Consider the following 11,338-nt stretch of genomic DNA (forward strand, 5'->3'; position numbering starts at 1 on the left):
TTGCTTATCCAGGAATAATTAAGGGCAGCTTCAAGGACAAAGGCAAGATGGGGATTGGCCAGATCTCCTTCAGGGCCATCATTCTCTCACTGATACAATTTTTGGCAAAGGCGGTTTCAGAATGCCCGTCTTAATGTAACTGTGGCCCATGTAACGATGTTTAGGGGGTCTTACCTGATTTCTAAAAGGCTGAAATGCTTGTAAGGGCTCTGCTGGACCTGCCCGTACGTCTTTCCTATAAATGCGTCTTTTCTGTGAATGCTGGGAGGGAGGGAGACAGGGAATCAACACAGCCCCAGGGCTGCCCTGGGTTTATTCCAAGAGTTTGAATGGCGTAACTTGGAGCTGTGTAGCGCCCATTCCATCCACGCTAGGCCCGCGCTCAGAGACAGGCCTAGGCACTCGGCCATGGTGCGCGTGGGACCGAGCCCACCCCGCTCGGTTCCAGGGAGCGGCAGCTCAGCCCTCACGGGGCCGCCTCCGGGACCGCCACCTGCACCCACCCACGGCTCGCCGCGCGCTTCCGGGGTCGCGTTACAATCGCGTCAGAGCCGGGCGCCCCAGGCCGCCCATGCGCAGGAGCAGAGCCAACGTGTCAGCGGCGCCCAAGCGGCCCCAGGGCGCTCTCCTCGCCCCGCTCTCTCGCCAAGCCGCCAATGGGCTCAGGATCCGCCCCTGACGACGTGGGCCCCGCCCCTGGAGACACGCGCCGCGCAGTCGTCACCCGCCCGGGAGCAGGAGGCCGGGGGCGCCCGCCGGCCGGGCCTGGGCGGTCGCCATGAAGCTGACGCGGAAGATGGTCCTGACCCGGGCCAAGGCCTCGGAGCTGCACAGCGTGCGCAAGCTCAACTGCTGGTGAGGCGGGGCCTGGCCGCGGCCGCCCCGGGGTCGGGGGAGGAGCTGGGGCGGGGAGGGGGCGGGGCCGGGGCGGGGACTGGGGGGAGGGCGGAGCCGGGGAGGGGGCGGGGGCGGGGGTGGAACGGGGGCAGGTGCGGGGGTGGAACGGGGTCAGGTGCAGGGGCGAGGACGTCAAAGGAGTCAGGGGTCAGGGAGGAGAGGAGACCAGGGGTCGGGGTCGCCGGGGCCCCCCCATGTCCCGGCCCGCCTTTGCCCCGGCTGCCCTGGGGGCCAGATCTGATGTCTGGGGTTGCCAGCAGTCACTGGGACCAAGTCGAATAGGAGAGAGAACTGAGTTCTCGAGGACTGAGTCAGGAAACACGTTGGTAATCAGTACTGGGGGCGGCCGTGCCAAGGGTACGCCTGGCAGGTGATAGGAAGGGACGTGGGTGCGGTGGGACCCATGAAGGCTCAAAGGCGGGTAATGCTGAGTCTCACCGGGCCAAGGAAGACCAGGAGCTTCCAGAGGAGGCAGCCTGGAGTTGAGGCCCGCACGATCTCCAGGGCTCCCTGGGGACTCAGCGGAGTCGCTGCGCCCTGTCAACTGGCCGCACCCTGCAGGCGGGGCGTGGGGGTCAGGGAGAGCAGGCGCTTCCTCCCAGGGGTATCCCCATACTGCCCAGAGCGAGCTCTTCCCTGTTAATTAAAAAGCTTTTCTGTCTGCCCTGGCACATCTGGTGTTTTGGCTACAATTCCCCTGTGTCATTTGCTTTCAATAATGCATTTCTTTGTTTTGCACGGGGTGGTCAGTACTCTCACTAAGCTGGAAGAAACAACAACCCGATTTCAGGCTTTTAAAGTTTGCTTCATAAGTCGCCTGTTCACCCTTTGAACTTGGCCTCTTATAAAGACGCCCTTGTTGATGTCTGTCAGTGAGAGAAATTAACCTTCTGCTATTCAGGGACCATGAGGAACAGTTCATCTTTTCGTGTCTTACAAATGGCTCTGCTGCTCCTTATCTAAAAGGTACCACCCCAACGTCATACAGTGTAGTTGAAAATCAAGTAAAACAATTGTTTACACCTTTGCCGGTTATCTGGGCAACCTTCCTTTTTTGCCACGCCATTAAAATCCTAGAATCTTAAGGTTTGTAGGGAGTCATCAGTAATTTTTGGAATTTTTGTCTTCAGTGTTTTTTATTCAACTTTAACAAAATTAAAGTATCTTTTCTCTCCCCAGGGGCAGCCGCCTCACAGATGTAAGTATTGCTCTGATCATCTCCAAATGGCCTCAGTCCCAAATGTTGTAACTTCTTCCCCAAGAGAATTTTTAAGTTGACAAAACTGCCCCTATCAGTTCAGTCCCACACTTGGTACTTTGTTCACTTAGCGGGTTTCGTTATGCAGAACCACTAATGGAAAAACAATTCTCCAGTGCCAGGCTGATTTTGCTGTTCCCGTCAACATAAATGAAACGCCGTTTGTCACTTGGTCACAGAGGAGGGGAGCAATAGTTTGGAACTTGCTCTCACCTGGAAAGGAATCCCAGGAGGGTTCGTTTTACTTTGTTAAGGGGAAGTTGAAGGTCTGCACCCCCTCTTCTTGGTCACATCTAGCCTTGTGCCCCCCACCGCTACCCCAAAGGCAGCAGAGAACAAGCCCTGCTGGGAGAACTTGAGCGTGTGCGTCTGTGAAAAGATTTCTTTCTTCTCTTCCCTCATTCTCTTTCAGTCCAAAATGTCCCCAACTTCCAACTTATACAAGGATTGCATACCAATTGTTTCTTTCTTTCTTTCCTGTTTTTTTTTTTTTTTTTTTTTTTGGCCCAGGCTGGAGTGCAGTGGCTCGATCTTCACTCACTGCAACCTCCACCTCCCGGGTTCAAGCGATTCTCCTGCCTCAGCCTTTCAGTAGCTGGGACTACAGGCACCCACCACCATGCCTGGCTAATATTTGTACTTTTTGGTAGAGATGGGGTTTCACTGTGTCGGACAGGCTGGTCTTGAAGCCCCTGAGTTCAGGTGATCCACCTGTCTCAGCCTCCCAAAGTGTTGGAATTACAGGCGTGAACCACCATGTCCAGCCCAATTATTATTTATCTCTTTATTCTCTGTTTTTAAATTTGAACTGTACCTTTCCTTAAAGACAAAAAAAAAAAAGCCTGGACACATGACACCGGATGTAATCTGTTTTGTGCTGTAACTGAAATACTGCATGTTTAGCAGTGACTATATAAACACACATGGTCATAGACACGAGTCCCTTATACATGGGATGCATCTCACTAGGCTCTGAGCTCGCTGAGGTTGGGGCCCTGCCAGTCACCCAATCTGCTGGTGCCATGCCTGGCATATGGTGGGCTCTCACATATGTGGGAGCTTTGCAGGTTGTGAAGGCTTTGTGGACCACCCTGGGCACCTCACCCCTGAATTGACAGTACCAGTGTGATCTGAGATCCAGTTTTAAGCCTGTCTTCCTTTTGGCCCAGACCTGTTATCAAGAAGGGATTTCCATCCTTTCCTTGCTTTCTGTTCCTGCATAGGGGACACTGGGGTCCCCTTACCTGATGTCCTTTGAGGACATCTAAAGTAATGAGCGCTCTGTCTCCACTGCTGGCAGCATCTGATAGCAACGATGCTGCTGTAAAATGTAATAAAAAGAGAGTGCGTGAAAGGAGGAGCCTCACATTTCTCCTTCAGTCTGCGGGGTGTCTGGGCTGCAAGGTGGCATCAGAGGGGAGCCTGGCATGCTCATGGGCATTCACCCTGGGCACACTGGCTGAGCAGGGCTGTGCCCCTCAGGCCCCAGAAGTGGGTTGGCCATGGCTGCGACAGTTCTCTGTGGCTGACGGCAGTGCGACCGCAATGCCCTGCTGGGCCGTGCTTGCTAGTCATGCTCTTTTCCTCCTAGATTTCCATTTGCCGGGAGATGCCCAGCCTGGAGGTGATCACGCTCAGGTACCTCGCTCCTGCCGTCATGCTCAGCCTGGGGCCTGGAAGCTGGGGCAGAGCCTCACGTCCCTCCCGTGGGACCCAGTGCTGTGACATAACCTAGAAACCTCCAGCACAGACTGAGGGCGGCTTCCAGAAGGGGAGGGGCCGGGACAGCGAGAGCTGGGTCTACCCCGTGGCCCCATGTCTGCCCTCCTTCCTCAGAGCCTCACCTAGGCCTCCTGATAGCTCCTGTTCCCTGCCTGCCCTGCTGTACCCCTGCCCACCCTTGGCCTGTGTGCTCCGATAAGCCATCGCTGTGTTCACTGGGCCAGTCGGTGGTGGAGCCCGCCTAAGGATGCACGGTAGCCTGCCCTGGCCGCCCTCATAGTGGCCACATCTGCCCCGAGACCCCCAGGGTCCTGGCCTTTTCTCCCCGCCAGTGCCACCACTGCTGACCAGTTTCTCTGTACCCCATGACCTGTGCCCCTCTACTATGGTCACTGCCCTCCCAACAGACTAAGGGAACCTTGAATGAACAAATGTTACTGGAGTTTTAGGCAGCTGGGGCGTATTTGGGGGCTCTGGGGAAGAGAAGAGCTTCCTTTATCCCTGAATTCCCTCCTGCCTACTGTGTGACCCAGGGAGGGAGCGGACGCTCATGGCTCACCGCTGCCCACCAGACGCTGGGTGGGAGCCTTCTCTGGGTTTCCACATTTAAAAGCTCACAAGGGTTTAAACCCTGTGGGGAAGGCCCACCCTTCTGTTTGGCAGCTCGGAAGCCTCCAGGCCTTGCCCTCTGAGAGTAGCTGTTGCAGGCCCCTGGTCCCTGTGACCTACCTTCTTGATTTCACAGGCAGCCACGGGCTAGGCCAGCCCCTGCCCATCCTCTGTAACACCCTCCAAGGTTGGCATTGCCATGGTGATGCCAGTGCGCAGCCTGCTGCCCGCCAGGGGCTGAGGCCAGTCCATCTGGTATTCAGGCATCCCCAGTGTGGGCATCAGCCTGTCCTGCCCAAGTCTTGCTGAATGAACCGATGAATGAAATGGGCTTGGAGGCATGCTCCTGGGCCAAATCTCAGCCCTCCCACCCATCAGCTGGCTAACCTCGGGCAAGGCGTGGCCCTCTCTGTGCCTCAGTTTCCTTCCTGTAACGCAGAGGTATTATAAGTGCCCACCCCACAGGGAGACGAGGAGGAGATGGAGCCTGAGTCCAGAGGTTGAACAGGGGCGTCTGTGCCTGCCTCGGGGCTCGTTTCACTAGTCAGGCGATGTTTACGGTGAGGCTGGGATTTCAGCTCTGCCTCCGAAAGCCTTACCTGACAGGGAAAGGTGGAGCTTGTGGCTCCCACGATGGCAGGAAGCTTGGGGCGGGGCTGTGAATCCAGTCCTATCGCCCCAGTGCATTGAGTCGCCCAGGGGCCGCAGGGCCTCCGAGCATCAGGCCTCTCATGTGCGGGGCCATTTCTGTCGCGTCTCAGGAGGGACAGGACCCGGAGGGTGTTCACCAAGTTCAGGTGTGTGGTGCCTGCACGCCCGACTGCACACCACGCCCGACTGCACTGGAGCGGAGCAGGTAGCTTGAGGCCACGGGTGTGGTCCGCACACCACGCTGCTGCCTGAGCCTGGGGCAGACTCCATCCTGGAAAGGGTCCCACAGCCTGAGTTTTGCTCTTGGTAAAATGGGGCGGCCTCATAGCTAGGAGCTGCGTGAAAGGATACCTGGGAAACACCCAGTGAAGGGGTGGCATGGGGAGGCGGGCTCAGCACCGGCCTGGTGACCGCCCCCTTCCCAGGTGCCTGTGGGACTCGAGTGCAACCCTCCAGGCAGGGGGCCTTGGCTCTTCGCTGGCGGACGCTCCGCACCTTTGAGGGCCTGCGGGAGCAGCTCCGCGTGTTCGCTTGTGGAGGGGACGGACCCCACGCTGTCGGGTGACGCCTTTGGGTCTCCGCTCCAGGCCTCCTGTGTTTCTCTACTTCTCTGACGCGTCCACGTTCTGTAGAATGGAAATGAGGCCCATCCCCAGTGTCGCCACTTTCACGTGGGGGTTTGGAAGGTCCGTGCTCACTTCCATGTCACATGGAGCTGGCTCGTGTTTTTTGCCATGAGTTTTTCTGGGCACTCCGTGCTTTGGGGCAACATGATATGTCCCTTGAGAGGCCTTAGTTTTCCTGGCCTGTGAAGGAGGGCCACGTCCCGTACCTCCCACTCTAGCGCCCTGAGGAGCTGATGCCGAGCATGGGGCAAAGGGGCTGTTGCTGGCAGGGTCCACCCCAGTCCGCTTTTGAGTTCAGGACCCGGCTTTCCTATAGCTCTCTCCTCGGCCCAGGTCCTGCTGCACATGACTCATGACATCCAATTTGGGCTTCTCAGGCGAGGGCAGGGACACAGATCCCGTGAGTGCCTGTTCTTGGGGCTCGAGATTGAGAGGTGACCCTGGGGGCCCCGTCCACGTCCCTCACTGACTGCTGGTCTCCATGCAGTGTCAACAGCATCTCCACCCTGGAGCCTGTGAGCCGGTGCCAGCGCCTGAGCGAGCTGTACCTGCGGAGGAACCGTATCCCCAGCCTGGCTGAGCTCTTCTACCTGAAGGGGCTGCCGCGTCTCAGGGTGCTGTGGCTGGCCGAGAACCCGTGCTGCGGCACCAGCCCCCACCGCTACCGCATGACCGTGCTGCGCACCCTGCCGCGCCTACAGAAGCTGGACAACCAGGGTAGGTGGCCGCAGCGGGGTCACCGGCCCTCGCAAAACAATCCCTGGCAGGGCATTTCCCCAGCCCTCTTTCCTCTTCTCCTTTTCTGCAAATGCCTGGTCTGGCGGGACACAGATGTGCCCTGTGAAGTCTCCTCAGAGGCCCTTCCCCTGCTTCTGTGTCTCTTGATCCCGCCCCCTGAATGCAGCAGCGCAGCATAGGGTCCCTCCTGTGACTGTGACAGTTTGTGTATCCCCCAGCGACTGCAGGACCTGGTAGCAAAGCAAAAGGGTTCCTTCTTTTGCTTCTGTGAGGAGCAGTGCTGCTCTGACCACTGCCATACGCCATGGCGAGCGGGGCGTCAGGATCTGGCAAGCAGCGTTGCACTGGTCCACAGGGACTGGGCAGGCTCAACGGGCCACTGTGAACCTAGGGTGGCTGTGCCGTCGTGTTCCCGCCGTGGGGAGGGGCTGTCCCAGCACCGCAGTGCCCGCTGCTGCACTCCATCTATTGGAGGCGCTCATGCCTCCTCTGGCCAGCGCCAGCACCAGTGCAGTTTTCCAGGCCGCGGTTTCATGCTGTTCGTTAATCCTTGGCATTCTCAGCATGCTAGTTTCTCATCCTTGTCAGCTACACGGGCACTAATATTTTCTCCCAGACAATTTTATTAATAACTTCAGGGAAATTGATATGTGAGTGAAATGGAATAAATTCAGTATGGTCTGTTCCTTTTTCTGTTGTGTCTTAGTTGAGGTTTTGATGAGTATTTGCTTCTGGCCAAGGCTGGTGTTTAGATTCCTGAGCAGCCCTCCACCATCTGTTGTGTATCGGCCTGTGCCGGGCTGTGGATCGGCTCCTATTCTGGGAGCTGGCCCTGGAGGTGGATACACGTGCATGTATTTCACAAGCAGACTGTGCCTGAGGCTGCAGTGAGGACGGGAGCTGCAGCGCGTGTGGCCTGCATGTGGGTGAGGCCACTCATGCTGTGTTCTGTCCTTCATCCCGAAGCTGTGACGGAGGAGGAGCTGTCCCGTGCACTGAGTGAGGGAGAGGAGATCACCGCCGCCCCGGAGAGAGAGGGCACAGGCCACGGCGGCCCCAAGCCATGCTTCACACTGAGCTCCCTCAGCTCCGCTGCTGAGACCGGCCAGGACCCACTGGACAGCGAGGAGGAGGCAATGTGAGGCTGGAGGGCAGCGGGGCCTCCGCCCTTCCCTGTGCCCCAGGGTCCTCCCACGGGGAGCGAATGGGGCTTCCAGTGAGCTGCCTCTCTGGGAAGTGAGGGAGAGGGATTCTCCAGGGCGAGTGTCCGTTCTCATCCGTATTCTCTGGGAGTGACTCAGTGCCCAGATAGTGATCTCAGTGGCAGGTCCATGTTTTGCCCAACAGCGGATGTTCCAGGGAGCAGGAGAGGGGGGTGAGCCAGGCCCCGTGCCCTGGCACAGAGAAGGCTCGCAGCACCAGAGCTTGTGAGGTGCAGGGAGCCCCTGGTCGGGGGTGTGGCCTAGGGCCACAGTCACTGGAATGGTTTGTGGGCACAGCCATCAGTGCCTGTACAGCCTTGGGCCCAGGAGCCGTGGAGGGGCCACAGGGCTGACTCTGCAGTGAGATACCAGCGCCTCCCAGGGCAGTTGGCTGTGCGTCACAAATGTGTGTGATAGAAGCTGGGTGCTTCTCTCCTGCTTGGCAGATCACACCCACTGCTGGTGCCTGTGGTGGGGACATTGGGATGTGATCTCCATTAGGCATCTGCTGTCTGGCACAGGGCTTGACCCCATGGTCAGGAGCTCTTCCCTGGCGTTTGTGTACAGGTGCCCCCCACCCTGCCCCCGAGGCCCCGGTGGAAGGTATTACAGCTGGGGAGCCCCAGGGTTCAGGGAGGACGCCCCACAGGTGAAGTAAGTGCCGGGCTGTCCAGGAGCTGCCATCTGTAGCCCATGACCTCATGGGAGTCACCTCCCTTCTCTTCCCCCTGTGTGCCAGGTGGGATTTGTATGAGCCTGTCCTTTGCTTGGATGTGACCTGCAGACAGGGTTTGCAGAGGTCTCCAGTGCCACCAGCCCCCTGACCCTCACACACCTTTGTCTCTCTCTCACCAGCAGCGCCCAGGGTGAACTTGGCCTGAAGCCCCCTTCCCGGGACCAGTTTCCTTCCTTCTCACCCAGGGATGCTTCGAGCAGCCACAGGAGCAGGGTGAGTGACAGGGGCTGCTAGGCGGCCACTGCTGCCTCTGCCCACTGCACAGAAATCGTGGGGAAGGAGGATGGAGCCTCACAGGGCCTTGAAGAGCTGTGCCCCAGGGGGAAGCTGCGTGTGTGGGTCTGCGAATGCGCACAGACGTGTCACACGTGCCCCGCACGGAGCTGTCCTGGCCCCTCAGCCTCTCCTGGTCTCCTGGTCTGTGGAATGTGGGCTCAGGCCCTGCTGGGCTGAGGGCAACAGGAGTCACGTGGGAGAAGCGCCACACGTGTTCACAGGTGGGGCTCCTCCTCTGCTCAGATTCTCCGTATGTGCCGAATGGTCATTTGCTTGGACGGCCCACGCCCCCGGGACCAGGTGCTCTGTGGTGGGGTGCCGCTGGCCAGGCCCCAGCCCCTGTGGAGGGAAGCACCCTCGCAGTGCTTGGTGGGCTTAGTCCGCACCCCTCTCTGCCCCCAGAACGTCCTGACTGCCATCCTGCTGCTGCTGCGGGAGCTGGACGCAGAGGGGCTGGAGGCCGTGCAGCTGACTGTGGGCAGCCGGCTGCAGGCCCTGCGTCGGGAGGAGGTGCAGGAGCACGCCGAGTGACCACAGGACCTGAGCGCCGCTCCACCGTCCACGGGGACCCCAGTGTCTTCCCCAGCCCCCAGGAGCTGAAGGGTGGCTGCCACAGCCCTGGCCCCACACAAAAGCCTCCCCGGTTTGCCACATCGGCCGAGGGCAGGAGTGGGTGTTGTGCTGGCTGGCTGGAGCGGTGGAGGTGCCTGTCCACACCAGAATGGCCCCAGCACTCCCCTTCTGTGGTCTGGAGGTTCTGGGCTGGCCTGGGCTCTTAAAGGGAGGATTTTGCAGGTTGTCCTCCCTAATAAAAGATTTTCCCAAGGTTGATCTGGAGGTGACATTTCCCAGTGGTCGTGACAGTCTTTCTGAAAGCAAGGGCCGTTTCTCGGCAGAATGAGGAGGTGTTCACGAATGGCTTTGCCGATTCTAGCCCTTGGTCCTTGGATAGATTTCTGTTGAGCAAGGGAGGCTTCCAGAATGCCGGCGTCCACAGGGACATCTGCCCTGAGCTGCTCTCCGCAGGAAGGCAGCAGCCTCCCGCATCCACGGAGAGGCTTTTGTTTCTCGGCCAGGCTGGGCAGGTGCGCCTTCCTTTCTCTCTTCTGTGAAGAACTGCAGGGGGCCCTCAGCTGTGAGGCTGTGGATGAACAGGCCTGTTTGCTCTGGGGTCTGGGCCTGGCACAGGAAGCAGCTGGACTAGGGGAGTCCTTGGAGCATCTGAGAGGAGTTTTCTTTCCTCTGGGAAGAGTTACGAGTCTTATGAGGATGCCATGATCTGGACAGTGACCCGCGGCCCTGGGGACCTTCCTAGTACCCCCCAAAACCAAGGGAGCATTCACGTGAGATGGGGAGTCAGCCTTCCAGCTGGTGTGTAGGAAAGCCAGGTCCCTGGGCCCTTGTCCTGTGTGGGGTTGGGACCCAGATCTCCGTGAGATGTCCCCATCCTCCGCCAAGCGGTGATGCGTGACCACGCGTGCAGGCCACTGCTCTCCCAAGCTCAAGGCCATGCGGTGTGATCGTCACCAGAGCCAGCTGCAGCATTGGGGCAGTCACTGTCACTGGACTTGGGGAAGCCCAGGGTGAAGACAGTCACTCATCCGTGCAAGCTCTTCACAAGGGGTGCGATCTCTGAGCAGTGGGGAGTGGAGTCACCACTTGGGACATGGAGGGTGGACAGTTCAGGCCTGTGTCTGCCTCCCAGGGACTGTGGGATGGGCACCCGGCGCCCTCAGTAAAGTGCTTCCTTGGAATGACTGAGGTCGTTTTAAATTGAGTCCCCTTCCACTGCCCCTGACGTGGGCTGCTGTGGGCATGCGGGGCTTACACCAGTGCCCTCCTGCCCCACACCATGTACACCTTGGTTGGGACAGTTGGGTGGGACCTGTGGAGGCAGCTGCCTGCCTTCAGCCCCATGGTTCCCCCCACCCCGTCCCCATCCCCACCATTGCTGCCTCCACCCTCAGCCTCCTGCCGCTCCCCCTCCCGTCGCCTCCTCACCCAATGCCCCCAGCCATGGAAGACGGCCAGAAGCACATCCAGCCTGGGGCACCCCACAGTCCCACTCCACTGCTCCCCAAGTCACCCCAGATGTGGGTTCTCAAGCCGAGCAGGCACGGGCATCACACTGTGTCCCATTCACCCAGTTCACAGGAGAGGACCAAGGGCCCAGGAGGCCGCATCACTCCGCCCAAAATGCCAGAAACGCCAACTCCATGCAGCCAGAAGTGGGCCTGTCACAGGTGCTGGCCATGGCACGTCGCCCAGGAGGGAGGCAGCCACTGTCCCAGGCATCAGCCACAGGCCACCACCTGGGTGCAGCAGCTGAGTGGCAGCTGAACAGGTTCTAACACCTCATCAGGCAGGGCAGGCCTAGGGGGGTCTACTCAGAACTGAGTCCTGATCCCAGATGGTGTGACACAATGGAGCCCCCCAAAACATGCACGTGGTTCCCCGGGCCTGTGAACCTGTTTCTCTGTTCCTTTGAGACAGAGTTGCAGACCCGGGAGCACTGTCCTTAGACAACTGTCCCCTCCTGGGCCTGGCCCCAGGATGGCCCCGCTCAGAATGAACTAGAAGGCCCCTAGGTGTGGGCCCCTCCACCCCAGCTCCAGAGTTAAGC

At 59.2% G+C, this 11,338-nt stretch overlaps 1 protein-coding gene across 1 annotated transcript; it reads left to right on the top strand.

The window, feature by feature from the left end:
- Positions 1–571: 571 nt before the first annotated feature.
- Positions 572–10,471, top strand: C3H21orf2 (chromosome 3 C21orf2 homolog). The gene is made up of 7 exons (XM_025381023.1): positions 572–855; positions 2,077–2,095; positions 3,747–3,793; positions 6,251–6,480; positions 7,468–7,639; positions 8,559–8,652; positions 9,118–10,471. Exons 1-7 carry the CDS (start codon positions 779–781, stop codon positions 9,244–9,246), a joined length of 768 nt encoding a protein of 255 aa, XP_025236808.1. The 5' UTR covers positions 572–778; the 3' UTR covers positions 9,247–10,471.
- The last annotated feature ends 867 nt before the right edge of the window (positions 10,472–11,338 follow it).

This window comes from Theropithecus gelada, chromosome 3 (genome assembly GCF_003255815.1).
Source record: "Theropithecus gelada isolate Dixy chromosome 3, Tgel_1.0, whole genome shotgun sequence".
Taxonomy (NCBI): domain Eukaryota; kingdom Metazoa; phylum Chordata; class Mammalia; order Primates; family Cercopithecidae; genus Theropithecus; species Theropithecus gelada.

Bases quoted from the DNA above. Each gene is read 5' to 3' on its own strand.
- C3H21orf2 (XM_025381023.1), top strand. From the start codon at position 779: ATGAAGCTGACGCGGAAGATGGTCCTGACCCGGGCCAAGGCCTCGGAG. The intron at 7,640-8,558 runs GTGAGGCTGGAG...CTCTCTCACCAG, and splicing joins GACAGCGAGGAGGAGGCAAT to CAGCGCCCAGGGTGAACTTG. The intron at 8,653-9,117 runs GTGAGTGACAGG...CTCTGCCCCCAG, and splicing joins CGAGCAGCCACAGGAGCAGG to AACGTCCTGACTGCCATCCT.